Source organism: Penicillium psychrofluorescens (genome assembly GCF_964197705.1).
Source record: "Penicillium psychrofluorescens genome assembly, chromosome: 2".
Taxonomy (NCBI): Eukaryota; Fungi; Ascomycota; class Eurotiomycetes; order Eurotiales; family Aspergillaceae; genus Penicillium; species Penicillium psychrofluorescens.
Genome location: NC_133440.1, coordinates 70,935 through 83,886, shown reverse-complemented (window position 1 = coordinate 83,886; position 12,952 = coordinate 70,935). Strand labels below are relative to the sequence as shown.

Sequence of the window (12,952 nt, the reverse complement as noted above, 5' to 3'; positions counted from 1 at the left end):
AGCGCGAAGAGTTCTCGTATCGCAATCGGTGGATGAACAAGCACAATGAAGGTCTCGCGCAAGGAGATCGAGCAACACAACAGCCGCCGCTCATGCTGGGTGGCCATCCATGGCGCTGTCTACGATGTGACGGGTACGTTGCGCTTGCTGGATGGACGGACAACACTGACCGACCGACCAGATTTTCTGGACTCTCACCCCGGCGGTGCCCAGGTCATCCTGCGTTGCGCGGGAAGGGATGCTACCGGCGATTTTGACTCGGTTCATTCTCCCGAGTTGCTGGCGGAAGCTTTACCAGAGACCGCCTGGCGTGGTCAGATCGACCCGGCGGAATTGGCCGCACCCAACGCTCACCCTGCTGTCGCTAGTGGGCAGCAAAAGAGTGCAGGTGATGTCCCACCACCGCTGAGAAGTCTTCTGAACCTCCACGATTTTGAGGAGGTCGCGCAGCGCCATCTCCCCGCCAATGCCTGGGCCTACTACTCGTCGGGCGCTGACGACGAGATCAGCAAGCGACAGAGTGCCCGGGCCTACCAGAAACTCTCGTTGCGGCCCCGAATTCTTCGCAATATCTCGACAGTTGATACTACAGCGTCCATCCTGGGCTATACTTCGTCTCTTCCTGTATACATGTCGCCGGTCGGCATTGCGAAGCTGGCTCATCCGGACGGTGAGTGTGCACTGGCCGCAGCAGCCGGGAAAGAAGGGTTGGTCCAGGTGCTAGCCAACAGCTCGAGCATGCCCATTGAGCGGGTTGTGCAGAGTTGTATTTCTCCAGATCAGTCCATCTTCCAACAGTTATATGTCAACCGGGATATCAGCAAGTCTGTGGATCTCGTGCGGCGTGCCGAGGCGGCTGGGGCACGAGCCATTTGGATCACGGTTGATTCACCGGTTGTGGGCAAGCGCGAAATGGATGAACGATTGAATTTGGCTGTGACGGTATGGACCTGTTTCAAAGTCCGCAAGGAATAAGAACGCTTACCAGACCGCAGGCTAGCGACAGTGACGCGCAGGGAGTCGGGGTGGCGAAGACCACGGCTAACTCCATCTCGCCATTTATCGACTGGAGCATTCTCTCATGGATTCGGCAGCTCACCAGCCTGCCTGTTGTAATCAAAGGGATCCAAAGCGTCGAGGATGCTGTGCTCGCGTACCAGCACGGCGTGCAGGGCATCGTGCTCTCCAACCACGGCGGCCGATCGCAAGATACGTACGTTGAGCCTCGGGGATGGTGATCTCAATCAATGCATACTAATATGTGTAGTGCCCAATCGCCACTCCTGACGTTACTGGAGATTCGCAAATTTGCGCCATTCCTGATCAACTGCAACATGCAGATCTTCGTCGACGGCGGTATTCGCCGCGGTACCGACGTGCTCAAAGCCATTGCGCTGGGTGCTACGGCCGTCGGGCTGGGACGGCCATTCCTGTTTAGTTTGTCTGCCGGTTACGGTGAGGATGGGGTGCGGCACATGCTAGCGGTGTTGCGGCAAGAGATCGAGTCCAACATGGTGTTTCTAGGAGTGACAACGCTGGGCGAGCTGCGGCCGGAGATGGTCAACGCCAGTCGCCTGGAACGGGACTTGATCGGCAGTGTGAAGTTGTAAGGTGTAAATATCACTAGTAATAATGAATGGGTCTTCTACCACCACGTTCCGTGGCGGTCAGTCTGGTCAACTCCGGCGCCTCCACCCCCACGCTCCCACACTTCGGAAGATGGCCGGTGCCAGGTAACTAGAGGTGGGGTTGAGGTGAGTCTTAAACAATTCGACCACCACGTACTGTTCTGCATCACCCGGCTTCGTCCATGCGATAATCATGTCCGACCAGATCGATGTGCTGCTCTACGGCCTAGGGGCGTAGGTGTTCCTCTCTGCTTTGCAAGAGTATTTGTGTCTGATCATTGCAGGATTGGCTCCTTTTACGCCTTCATCCTCAGCCGTTCTGACCATGTGCGGTTGACGGTAGTAGCACGGTCGAACTATGATGCCGTGTCCGCCAATGTAAGCCATTCTCTCCCAGCTGGCAGGAGAGACAAAACGGGTTGACTTGTCGGGTCAGGGCATTACCATCGATAGCGAGAACCACGGCCAGCACACATTTCACCCACACCGAGGTTGGTAGATTGCCGCCTTGCTCCGTCCAACCATCGTACTGACCGAACTTGGCTCACAGTGGTCAAATCACCCGCTGAAGCACCGAAGATGGACTACATTGTATGCGCCCACAAGGCCATTGATCAGGACGGCGTGGCGGCACAGTTACAACCGGTGGTCGATGATACCAGGTCTGCAATTGTCATTATCCAAAACGGCGTCGGCAATGAGGAGCCATTTCGAAAGAGGTTCCCTCAGTGCTCTATCCTGACCTGCGTGGTATGCTCGCCATTCATTCTATTGAGCGCTCCGGCTGATTTTCGCAGACATGGGTAGGAGCCACGCAGACGCGTCCCGGAATTGTCAAACATACCAAATCCGAGGACATGCAGATCGGTCTCTTCCCAAATTCACAGGTCGATGAGAAAGTGGAGCGTCAGCGGCTGGAGAGATTTGCTGGCCTCCTTCAGCACGGCCAGACGCGGTTCCAGGTCTTGGAGGATATGCAGCGGCAGCGGTGGGAAAAGGTAGTGTGGAACGCTGCATGGAACTCGCTCACCACCTTGACCATGGTGGACACACAAACCTGGCTGCACTCCTCTGAGGATGCCACGCCCTTCACCCGGCAGGTGATGCGCGAAGTTATCAACATTGGTCGCGGCTGTGGGGTGCCACTGACCGAGGACCTCATAGACCAGCTAATGGGGAAGATCAACGCCATGCCGGGTATTGGTAGCAGCATGCAAACGGATTGCAAAAACGGGCGACCGATGGAGATTGATGTGATCTTGGGCTTTCCGGTGCGAAAATCGCGAGAATTAGGGATCTCGGCACCGTTTCTAGAGGCCCTCTATGTCATCTTGCGAGCAATCGACGGCCGATTGAAAGCCGCATTGTAAATGGTCATAGTTGATTGGTCGGCCAACGAGGCGTGGCTGTCAGAATGAATATATATATATTTGTTTTATAAACAGGTGCAATGCTACTGTAGAAAACCACAAGGACTGGGGACCATCCGAGTCCGTCCACCAGAAATATATGCACAACAGAAACGCCTTAATCCAAGATCCAAATGGAACGAACCAGACCAGGACCGGCTCGTCTGTCCGTCATCTATATACTCCAAATTCACTGATAATTACCCCGTAATGGCGGCACCCAATATAAACATACCGCATCAGGAGCGACATAAAATCATAGCGCATGAATGTGAAAAGGTCCGTGCTAGATCGGATTCTGGGGTTGAGGAAGTTCTTGTAGCTGGACGGATGTGGTTTTAGCGCTATCTGGTACCTGGTCACCGGGAGGGTCACCAGGCGACTCGGGACTTGGTGGTTCTTCGTCCACGGCGAAACGCCACCGGGAATCTGCACCCATAAACATACGAAACCCATATCGCTTATTAAGGGTGGAGAGGTGAGCGCGCCGTTGACTGTTGCTCCACGTCTGTGTCTTCTGGAAATCATTGAGCATCCGACTGTGGGCGACCCAGGGTATCACAGCCCCGATAGAACGCGGCAACCGAGGTCCACGGAACCGCCCGCGACGAGTCCCAAAGACGATTAGCACCACCAAAGTGTCGAGTGCGATGATGAGGAGAGCGATGGCGAGAGACGGAACCGAGGGTACCATACACCAGGTGCTGTGAGTCACCGTCGCATTGGCGACTGGTAGTGGTTCGGGGAGGAACTCAAGGTAAATATCACGCCAAATCGAGAAGTAGGTACTGTACACCCACTGGTACACCGTCTGAGTTAGATCCATCAGACGCTCCGTGTGCAAGTACCCTAAGCCCGGATCGTCCCGCTCGTAGAGACGCGCAACCAAGAAACCCGCCCAGTCATAGGAAGAGATATTGTAAGTTCCATGTTGCGAAGTGGTGTTGCCCACGAAACTCTGGGGGATAGCGGCGAAAACTTTGTTGAACTGACCCAAACTCACGGTAGCATTGTCAAACATGGTACCCGATGTGATGGAAGAGTTTGCGACGGGTCTATTGCTTTCAATCTGGCCCCGCTGGTCGAAACCGATGGTGAAGTTTTGCAACTGGATTTGAGGTTCACAGTGCAGCGCGATGGTGTTCTGGTCAGTAATTGGAGTATCGGCCCGGTAGTCCCAACGACCGACCACGAGCACAGTGGAGGTCTGGCACCGATCCGAATCATTCATATCGCTCGGAGACAAGAAATGAATAGACAGTGCAATTCCTTCGTCTTTGCTCCGTAGGGTGGGCATACTTGCATTGCATTGCACAGAAGGATCCTCAAACAGTGCGTACTGCCAATATTGATGCTCATCAGCTTTGTTGCGGACAAGAGCTTCAGCCGGGGAGAGAGGTTGACACCGCAGTGCTGTCCCAATGCCAAGGGTCGACGCCCCGTAGATGATATCGGGGTTAGGTTTGTGCACGGTGACAGGAACAAAAGACTGGTTAGGGCTCGTCCAAGGCAGCATAGGGACGCCGCTCGTGATGCTAGTCTGAATGAGGTCGTATTCGGTGAACTCGGCGGCAAAATCTGTCTGCCAAAAGATGGACTGGCTGTAGTTCAAGGACAATTCCCCAGTGGGAAGAGTGGAAGCCGTAAGCTGCTGTGTGAACAGCCCACCGGCGACGACTGTCAAGATCATGTTGACGACACATAAAAGGGAGACCAGCCCAAGCAACACGTGCCGGTGGCGCACAGCCTTGAAAAAGACCGCAAAAGGGCTTTGAGAGGAATAATTAAGTGACAATGACGCCCGTGCCGAGGCCATGCCTCGTTGAAGGTGAACCCATGGTTCGAGGACACTCAGGTTGCGGTAGATGGACGTGCATAGAGAACTCACAGAGGAAGCTACTACCGAAGGGAGAAAGGAAAGGATGACTTGGAAGGTGCTTGAATCGGACTGCGTTAGATGACGGAATCGGCCATCCCGAAGGAGAGAAGATATGACTAGTCCCATGAGAATGATGACGGCCGCCAGGGCCAGACATTCGACAATAAAGAAAGGGATAACAAGGAAGTGCGGCATGGGGTCGACGCGTGTTTGTAGATCCTCGCCATTGGGCTGAACAGGGGAGCCTACTCGGCCGGGTCAGTTGATGTATTGGGGGAACCCGTGGGACAGTGGGGTGGCTACATACCATCCTCTGCGAGTATCTCCATACGGTTTCCAGATGGCCCAGGTCGCCAATAGCAGCGAGCGTTCCGGAAGATGTGCCGTAGTTGTCTCGTGGAGAATTGATGGAACTCTGACTGCGGTTCTGCCAGAATGCTGCTCGGGTGGAAGATATCGGCCGCAATACTACACATGGCACCAATAGACCCCGGATCACTTTGAAGAAAGGTTTCCCGCGACCGGTACAGAAGGAGCAGATATAGCGCGGTGAGGGTTGCGAGCCCCAGAATGAGCTCAGAGCCCAACGCTGCAAAACGCACGACAGCGATGGCGACTTGATCCGAAATGTGACGTGCAGGCACGATCGTAGGGGTGCGGTCCGGATCAAAAAGTCGGCCGAGGGTGAGAACAAATGTTTGTTTCACATCACGCTTAATCCTAGCCTTAAATTGGGCTTGGGTCATGACAGTTGAGGTGTCCAGCACCAACAGCGGCTGTAGGTCTCCCAATTCCTCGCTGATGACGGGGAGTTCTGTGACGGTGCGTATTCCCGTCGTCGTATTGTCACTGATGAAGAGCATGTCGCTGGTATACGGCGAGCGTTGGGATAAGAGAGCCTGGAAATGCTCGATGTTGAACTGGGAGGCCGTTAGGGTCCGAGCGGTAGCCTGATCAACCTGTATTTCTGAGATGGAACTATTGGAATGCATGGAAATCTGAGCCTCCGCTTCATGATAGGTGATATCACAGGCAAAGGCAACACCCGTCGCACCATATTGGGCAGCAGCGGAATCCGGGTGCGAGGCATTGATGGCAATGATCATGCCATAAAGATCGTACGGATCACATCCGGATGATGAGAAAGCGTGTCTCTGGTTTGGATATTCGGCCCGTGTGACATTGGTAACGACAGGCTCCCAGTAGCGCACCTGCAGATAGTCGGTCTCGGGGAAGAACACAGTATCATAGTGGAAGTCCAGTTTGCACCGGGTAGAATCCCCATTCTGGTCTTGCAGAGCGATGCCAGTGGCGTTCCACGAAACGCTAGGGTATTCATCTTGGGGATTGTGGATCGTCACCGAGAGTTTATCATCTACCTTGACGTCCCGGCATTTGAGCTGGGCCCAGTACAGGGTCTGATCGAGACACCACAGGGTGGTCTCCGACTCTGCGGTAGCGGGGATTTCCACGGGTGCAATCGCATAATTGGCGGAGCGAGATCGACGTAGATTCTCATTCGAAGACAGCACCGAGTCGACTGTGTTGTTGGCTTGAGTGGACATCCAGGTCGCCTGAGTGGCCAGGTCAACCAGATGAGGCCAGCTGCGCATCGTCTCCCGCTGGACGACTGTCACTTCCCGGAGTTCGAAGACCGTACTTTGCAAGGCGGGAAGAATCATGCGAATCAAGACTGTCATCAAGGAGACCCAGAGCACAACCCAATGATGGCGCCGCGCCGCATTGATCGGTGTGAGGATGGTCTGGCCGAAGTTGTAGTTAATGAATAGCACACTGGCTGGCGCTCCATCCGGCTGTGACAACTGAAAATAGGGTTCGAGTCGGAGCACGTCGAAGTCGGTGACGGTCCAGATCATGAACAGCACGAGAGCGACAATGATCGGGACGTAGTTGTAGCCGAACGACTGCAAGGCGGAGACTTCATCGGTATCCAGAAAGAATGCCAACCCCCCCTCCCGATCGCTGTACTGGCGAAGGCCTTCCAGGGTCAACAGCATGGTGAGCGTGAGGCAGGCTAGTGCGGCGAGGTACGGCGGCCGCAATGCCACCGGGCGCCAGCCCTGGCGGTCGCGGCGGGCAGGAGATGCGACGAGGGACCAGGTGAGACCTGACGAGGGGATGGAGGGAGAAGGTCAGCCGAGCCTAGGGCAGAGAGGAAACGTGACTTACGGATCCATTGCGCCCAGGACCTGCGCGGTAACTTGTCGCCCTCGACGGACATACTGGGTGAACGGGCCCCGACGGCGCACACGGGGGGACAGAGAAAAGCGGATCGCAGGGCATTGCCGATTCAACCATCGAAAAGGGCTCCGAGTGGGAGGGTCATGCTTCTGTTTATTTCAGAGGCGGGGAGGTGAGGCGAACGAATGGGAAGATGGAAGGGAAGAAAAGGAAGACCGGGAGAAGCACGAAAAACAGCGACAACGAAGGAACGAGATCGACGCCAAGAAGCGGGCATTTGGCAGCATGACGCAGCAGGGAAAAGCAAGAAAGAGATGGACGGGAAGAAGGAACGAAGAGGCTGATTCGTAGGGAGTCACCTGATTCGTGGGCACGGGTGGGCATCCACAGTTCGGCCCAGGAACAGTTCCATTGCCATCCATGAAAGACATGGACATTTACTAAGTACATCCATCTATCCATCCATCAAGGTTATCATCCCCCATGTGTCCCTGTCGATCCTCCCCCTCGCATCATGCACCCGCTGGCCACGCGGATCCAACAGACGCACTACATAGTCACTTAGACACCAGCCGCAAGCCCCTCCTCCGTCGTCTTCTCCGTGGCCGGCTGCTCGGCGGCCGGCTCGCTGGTCGAGGTTCGCGCCGCCGTCATTTCCTCGACGACCACCGGGTTGTGCACCTTGGCCGCCTCCAGGTCGCCGTGCTCCATGGCGATCGTCTCCCGGGTCTTGACGTGGGTCTTCCAAGCGGGCGTGCCCAGGTACTGGATCCCGTTCGGGTCCTCGAACATCAACTCCGTCTCCTCCAGGGTCTTGCCCGCCGTTTCGGGGAAGAGGAAGTACACGTGAATGGACATGGCCGCGTTGAAGCAGCCGAAAATCAGATAGGTCTTCCACATGATGTTCGTGAACGCCGGCGGAGTGAAGAGACCCAGCGCCATGTTGAACGCCCAGTTGCCCGAGGTCGACAGCGCCACACCCTGACTACGCAGCCGTAGCGGATACAGCTCGGGCGGGTAAGTCCACGACACCGGCCCCCAGGTCGGGGCGTACGACGCCACAAAAAGATAAGTGCAGGCGATCAGACCCGAGGCCGCCGAGCCCGTGAGCCGCATCGACTCTTCTGGGGTATTATCAATCCCGCCGGGGACGTTAGCCCCATTGGAGCCCATGATGCCGGCGTTGGCGAACATGAAGACGCACATGAAGAACGCGCCGATCAGCATCGTGGGACGGCGACCCCAACGGTCCTGCCAGATCAGGGCCGGGAGGGTCATCACAACGTTGATAACATACTGGATCGACGACGACAGGATGCCCGAGTTACCCGAATAGCCCGCCATGCCGAACACGTATCCGATGTAGTACACTAGAGCAGTCAGCGAGGATCCGGACGAGGTGCTAGGGGCAACACGGACTCATGACGTTCATGCCGGTCAGCTGGGACCAGATCTGCGTGAATAGACCGATGAGCGTGCGGTTCAGCATCTGCGGCTTGAAGAGATCGAGATAGGTGACGTGCTTGAACTGCCGCTCCATTTCGCACATGTCCCGGATATCTTGCAACTCGATGGCGACAAAGGGATGGTTGGGCTCACCCCGGGCATGCACCATCGTCAAAACCTGCTGGCACTCCTCCCACCGATCCTTGCGCGCCAGCCAACGGGGGGACTCGGGGAGTAGGAACATGGCAAAGAAGAGCAGGATGGCCGGGATCATCTGCAGCGCCCAAGGAACCCGCCAGGCGGCCGGCTTATAGTCATACGAGTTCTGGCCGCCAATGTACGCGCAGCCATACGAGATGCTCCAAGGGCGTCAGCGGGATCGGAGAAAGGGGGAACCGGACTTACTAGTACATGATAAGAATGCCCCAGGTGATGGCCCATTGTTGTAGGCCGACAAAACGACCACGCTTCGATGGTGGAGACAATTCACTGATATACACGGGCACCTGGGCGGATTCGATACCCACACTCAGCCCGTTGATGATACGGCCCACAATGAGCATGGCGATGTTCTGCGAGGCGCATATCAAAGTTGTACCGACGACCCTGTAAGAAAAGGTCAGCTAACGGAGCTGGCGCCGCCATCGCGCACCAGAATGCTATACCAGATCAGACACCCGATCATGATCGAAGTCTTCCGGCCCAAATGATCAGACAGCGGGCCTGAGATCAGGGCTCCGAGCCAGGAGCCGGCCGCCATGGCGGCGGTGATCCCACCCTGCACCGTGGATGTCGGGCCCGTGCAGTTCGGGTTGTCGTTGAACGGAGGGCCGTCGGGGCCTTGGTTGAAGTAGCACTTGTACGAGTTTTCCGTCAGCTGCGCTGACATGGATGCGATGTCGAAGCCGAACAGGCCGCCGCCGACGACGGCGACGGCCGCAATTACGTAAATGTTGCCGACTTGCTTCATGATCAGTCGGACTCGAGAGCAAGAATGGCGCGGTGCTTCACCAAAGGTGGATGGCCGTTCCGGGCTATAAGTACTCGCGCACGCATCCCCGGTGCTAAACCCATCGCGGGCATCGCCATGATTCAAGCCCCGGCGCACGCACCAGAGGCAGGCGGGTTAGTTTGCTCCGATGTACCATCGGCGTTCATAATTATTGATCATTATTTTTCGATGATACATTACGATACTAGCGGGGCCTGGCAAGGATTTCTCATGGACGTGTGAATCATGGGCCCTCCGATGGTGGCCAATGAAGACCGAATGATGGGACCCAGTGTTATGTCGTTGTCGAGAGGACGCGCGCGCACCACTTAGCCCCCATGGGGATCAGGGTGCGCTGGTCCACACCTCCTTTCGAGACCCCGCACAATGCCAGTTGAGAGAGATTCTATTGTTGCTGTGATGTTTTTGGTGCTTTGCCAATTTGAACTTTGCTCCGAGTTTGCCGGCTCGGCCATGACGTCCCGTCCGCCATGGCAAAGCTTGGTATGCTGGCGGCGTCGCCTAGCGCTTCCAACCGAGCCCTAACTCCAAAGGAGATGGCATACAGATGCTCGAGCTCCCGTTCCACCAATGAACGCCTTGCCGACTAGCCGAGTCTGAGGAGCGGGCGCACGACGGCTGGTTGCGAAGGACGCTACCCCAGTTTAGTGCCCCCAGCCCTTCCAATTCCCAGCGTTGCGGAGAACCATGGTGTGACCAGGGAGATGGAGATCGACGTGATCCGTCGCCCGGCGTGCGTGGCATCGTTCGAATCGGTTGTTATGGCGAAAAGTCAGCCAAGAAGGAACCACGCCGCTTAAGCTCTGCATGTGCCTGGTTGCTGCTCTGCGGCCATCGTAATATTCCAGAAACAATAGGGCTTAGAAATCTTTGGCGGTGATGTCGCGAAGGGGGCCGACAAAGGACGCAAGTGCAACTGCACTCAAAACCCCCGGACCTACGTAGCCATGGCGTTGTTCACCCTTGCTGACCTCACGTGGAAGTAATTCGACCGCATTGGGCTGACCGGCGAATCGGCCCTGCCATGATGCTGTGATGTAGTCAAGTCCGGGGAACGCGATGTGGGGGAGCTCTGACCTGTCTGGTCACTTCGTGAGGGTCCGCGCTGCGAACCATCAGTTGCCGCTGTCGAGACTGTGGCACTGGCATGCCCTCGGAGCTGATTACCCAAAGACGGCCAAAGTTAACGCCGACATCGGGACTATCACAAGAATAATGTTCGGCCTTCTCCACCATAATCATGCTTAGCGTGGATTCGCTGCGGAGATAATTAAATATGGAAGAATAATGAATGCTGATCCAAGCAAAGCCATGACTCTTTGGCCGCAAGGTCTAGGGTCCAGAATACACCGGCGCCGTTCTGCCCCTGGTTACCTAAATGAGGCTTTGGGTCCTGCTGAACCATCGACATTTGCCGTGTCGAAGCCAACGGTAGCTGTGGTCCTCCTGTCGATCTAATTTCTCCGATGCCTGTGAATTGCACCTTCGCATTCGATTGTGTATCGGATCTTCATCAACTAGTCACTTGGGCTTATATGTAATTGGTAAGACGTAGGTCCGGATGCCAACGCCTGAAAAATTCACGGCAAGAACTGCTTTTGTCACGCTGCGCGTCCTGCAAACAGACCTGACCTCCGGCGCAAATATGTACATCCGAACACAACCGAGGTCCAGCGGGGGTGGCCATCGCAGGTCAACCTAAACCCCTCAACGGGTTTCACGGTAACCAGAATACTACTTGCACCTTCTTGTTCCATAATCTGTCGGTCGTTATCATTCAAGGGTTGGCATTTAATTCATTTTCAATACAGGAGATTCACTCGTCATGCAATCTGTGGTGTTCAAGGGCACCCTGCAGGTCGCGCTGGAGGAACGGCCCCGACCCCAGATCCAAGATCCCACCGACGCCATTCTCAAAGTGCGATACACGGCTCTGTGTGGTAGGTGAGTAGTATGCCTTGGGTAGTTACCTCTGGGGTTCACCCACTGACACTCGGGGGCGTTTCAGTGAGCTGCATGTCTTCCGTGGTCATCAACCGTCCGGAACGGGCTTCATCATGGGCCATGAGTTCACTGGAGAGGTAGTAGAAACTGGGTCAGAGGTGCAGTTATTCCAGAAGGGCAATCGAGTCGTGTCACCATTCACCGTCAGCTGTGGGAAATGCTTCTATTGCGCGAGCGGGGCTTCCTCCCGGTGTACCCGAAGTCAGCTGTACGGTTCAGCCGTGCTGGACGGAGGTCAAGCCGAGTATGTGCGAGTTCCTCTCGCAGACTCGACCCTATTTCACGCGCCAGCAGCCATCGATGAGAAGAAACTGGTGTTGATGGCCGACATCTTTCCCACTGGCTACTTTGCGGCGAAGAATGCCTTTCGCACCCTGGATGCCGCTGCCATCCAAAACAGCACGGTGTTACTCTTTGGGTGTGGCCCCGTAGGGATTTGCGCCTTGGTCAGCGCCCTCGAGTATCAGCCGAAACACTTGATTGCCATCGATAGTGTACGGTCGCGTCTCGAGCTCGCGCGCAGCCTCGGGGCGGAACCGTGGAATTTCCAAGAAAATGAATCCGCCCTGCGAGAACGAGTTAAGGCCCTCACCGACGGGCGAGGCGCCGATGTAGTGATCGAGGTCGTCGGCCACAGCAGTGCATTGCGGATGGGATTCGAGATGCTTCGGCCGTGGGGTCTCATCTCGAGTGTCGGAGTACACAATGGCGAGATTCCCTGGACCGGAAATGAGGCCTACGGGAAGAACCTGCGTCTTCAGATGGGCCGGTGTCCCGTTCGGAGTAGGCGTACTTGACTCGATCATTCTTACGTGGCTAATGTTGCGGACACAGGTATCTTCGGCGAAGCAATGGATTTATTGGCGAAGAAACAAGATCAATTGGAGTAAGATGGTTGCACTCCTGAATACGTTATCGGGAATGCTGACCTAAACATACATAGCTTCATGTCTCACGACATCCGTCCCCTCTCCCAAGCCGTCCAAGCGTGAGCGTTCCGTCCCGCGAAGCCGGTCCAGACTGACTGAATGCAGATACGATGACTTCAACCACATGAGGTGCCAAAAGGTTATTTTCGAGGTGGAAAATACAAGGTAATCAAGTACTGGCGAACGCCGATTTTAGCGGCCAGAAGACTACTTGATACGGTGAATATCTGAAAGGCACCCATATTTTCTGAGGGCAATGCAGTTTTTAGTGGCTTCCACCAGATCACAAATTCTATATCGCACTTGTTACATCCAAGTTGTGCTTCCGGCCTAGCTCCCTCTAAATTCATTTCTTCCGGCGACAGATTGCACATGCGATGACACTGAGCCTGTTGCTGGAACCATTTCAAACGCTCGACTCTGAGGCGTCATTTAGTAGTATC

At 55.5% G+C, this 12,952-nt stretch overlaps 5 protein-coding genes across 5 annotated transcripts; 3 read left to right on the top strand and 2 right to left on the bottom strand.

The window, feature by feature from the left end:
- Window positions 1–45: 45 nt before the first annotated feature.
- PFLUO_LOCUS2239 (uncharacterized protein) lies at window positions 46–1,610 on the top strand (the record flags this gene model as incomplete). The annotated part of the gene is made up of 4 exons (XM_073779359.1): window positions 46–133; window positions 182–942; window positions 996–1,213; window positions 1,268–1,610. 4 exons carry the CDS (start codon window positions 46–48, stop codon window positions 1,608–1,610), a joined length of 1,410 nt encoding a protein of 469 aa, XP_073636321.1.
- A 211-nt stretch (window positions 1,611–1,821) lies between these two features.
- Window positions 1,822–2,998, top strand: PFLUO_LOCUS2238 (uncharacterized protein; the record flags this gene model as incomplete). The annotated part of the gene is made up of 5 exons (XM_073779358.1): window positions 1,822–1,862; window positions 1,913–2,006; window positions 2,065–2,119; window positions 2,179–2,378; window positions 2,426–2,998. 5 exons carry the CDS (start codon window positions 1,822–1,824, stop codon window positions 2,996–2,998), a joined length of 963 nt encoding a protein of 320 aa, XP_073636320.1.
- Window positions 2,999–3,323: 325 nt separating this feature from the next.
- Window positions 3,324–7,158, bottom strand: PFLUO_LOCUS2237 (uncharacterized protein; the record flags this gene model as incomplete). Its single annotated transcript, XM_073779357.1, has 3 exons — window positions 3,324–5,161; window positions 5,224–7,044; window positions 7,107–7,158. 3 exons carry the CDS (start codon window positions 7,156–7,158, stop codon window positions 3,324–3,326), a joined length of 3,711 nt encoding a protein of 1,236 aa, XP_073636319.1.
- Window positions 7,159–7,679: 521 nt separating this feature from the next.
- PFLUO_LOCUS2236 (high affinity glucose transporter) lies at window positions 7,680–9,534 on the bottom strand (the record flags this gene model as incomplete). Its single annotated transcript, XM_073779355.1, has 4 exons — window positions 7,680–8,488; window positions 8,538–8,923; window positions 8,970–9,136; window positions 9,193–9,534. The coding sequence occupies 4 exons, from the start codon at window positions 9,532–9,534 to the stop codon at window positions 7,680–7,682; spliced, it is 1,704 nt and encodes a 567-aa protein (XP_073636318.1).
- Window positions 9,535–11,401: 1,867 nt separating this feature from the next.
- On the top strand, window positions 11,402–12,572 carry PFLUO_LOCUS2235 (uncharacterized protein; the record flags this gene model as incomplete). The annotated part of the gene is made up of 4 exons (XM_073779354.1): window positions 11,402–11,520; window positions 11,585–12,363; window positions 12,415–12,466; window positions 12,524–12,572. 4 exons carry the CDS (start codon window positions 11,402–11,404, stop codon window positions 12,570–12,572), a joined length of 999 nt encoding a protein of 332 aa, XP_073636317.1.
- Window positions 12,573–12,952: the final 380 nt, after the last annotated feature.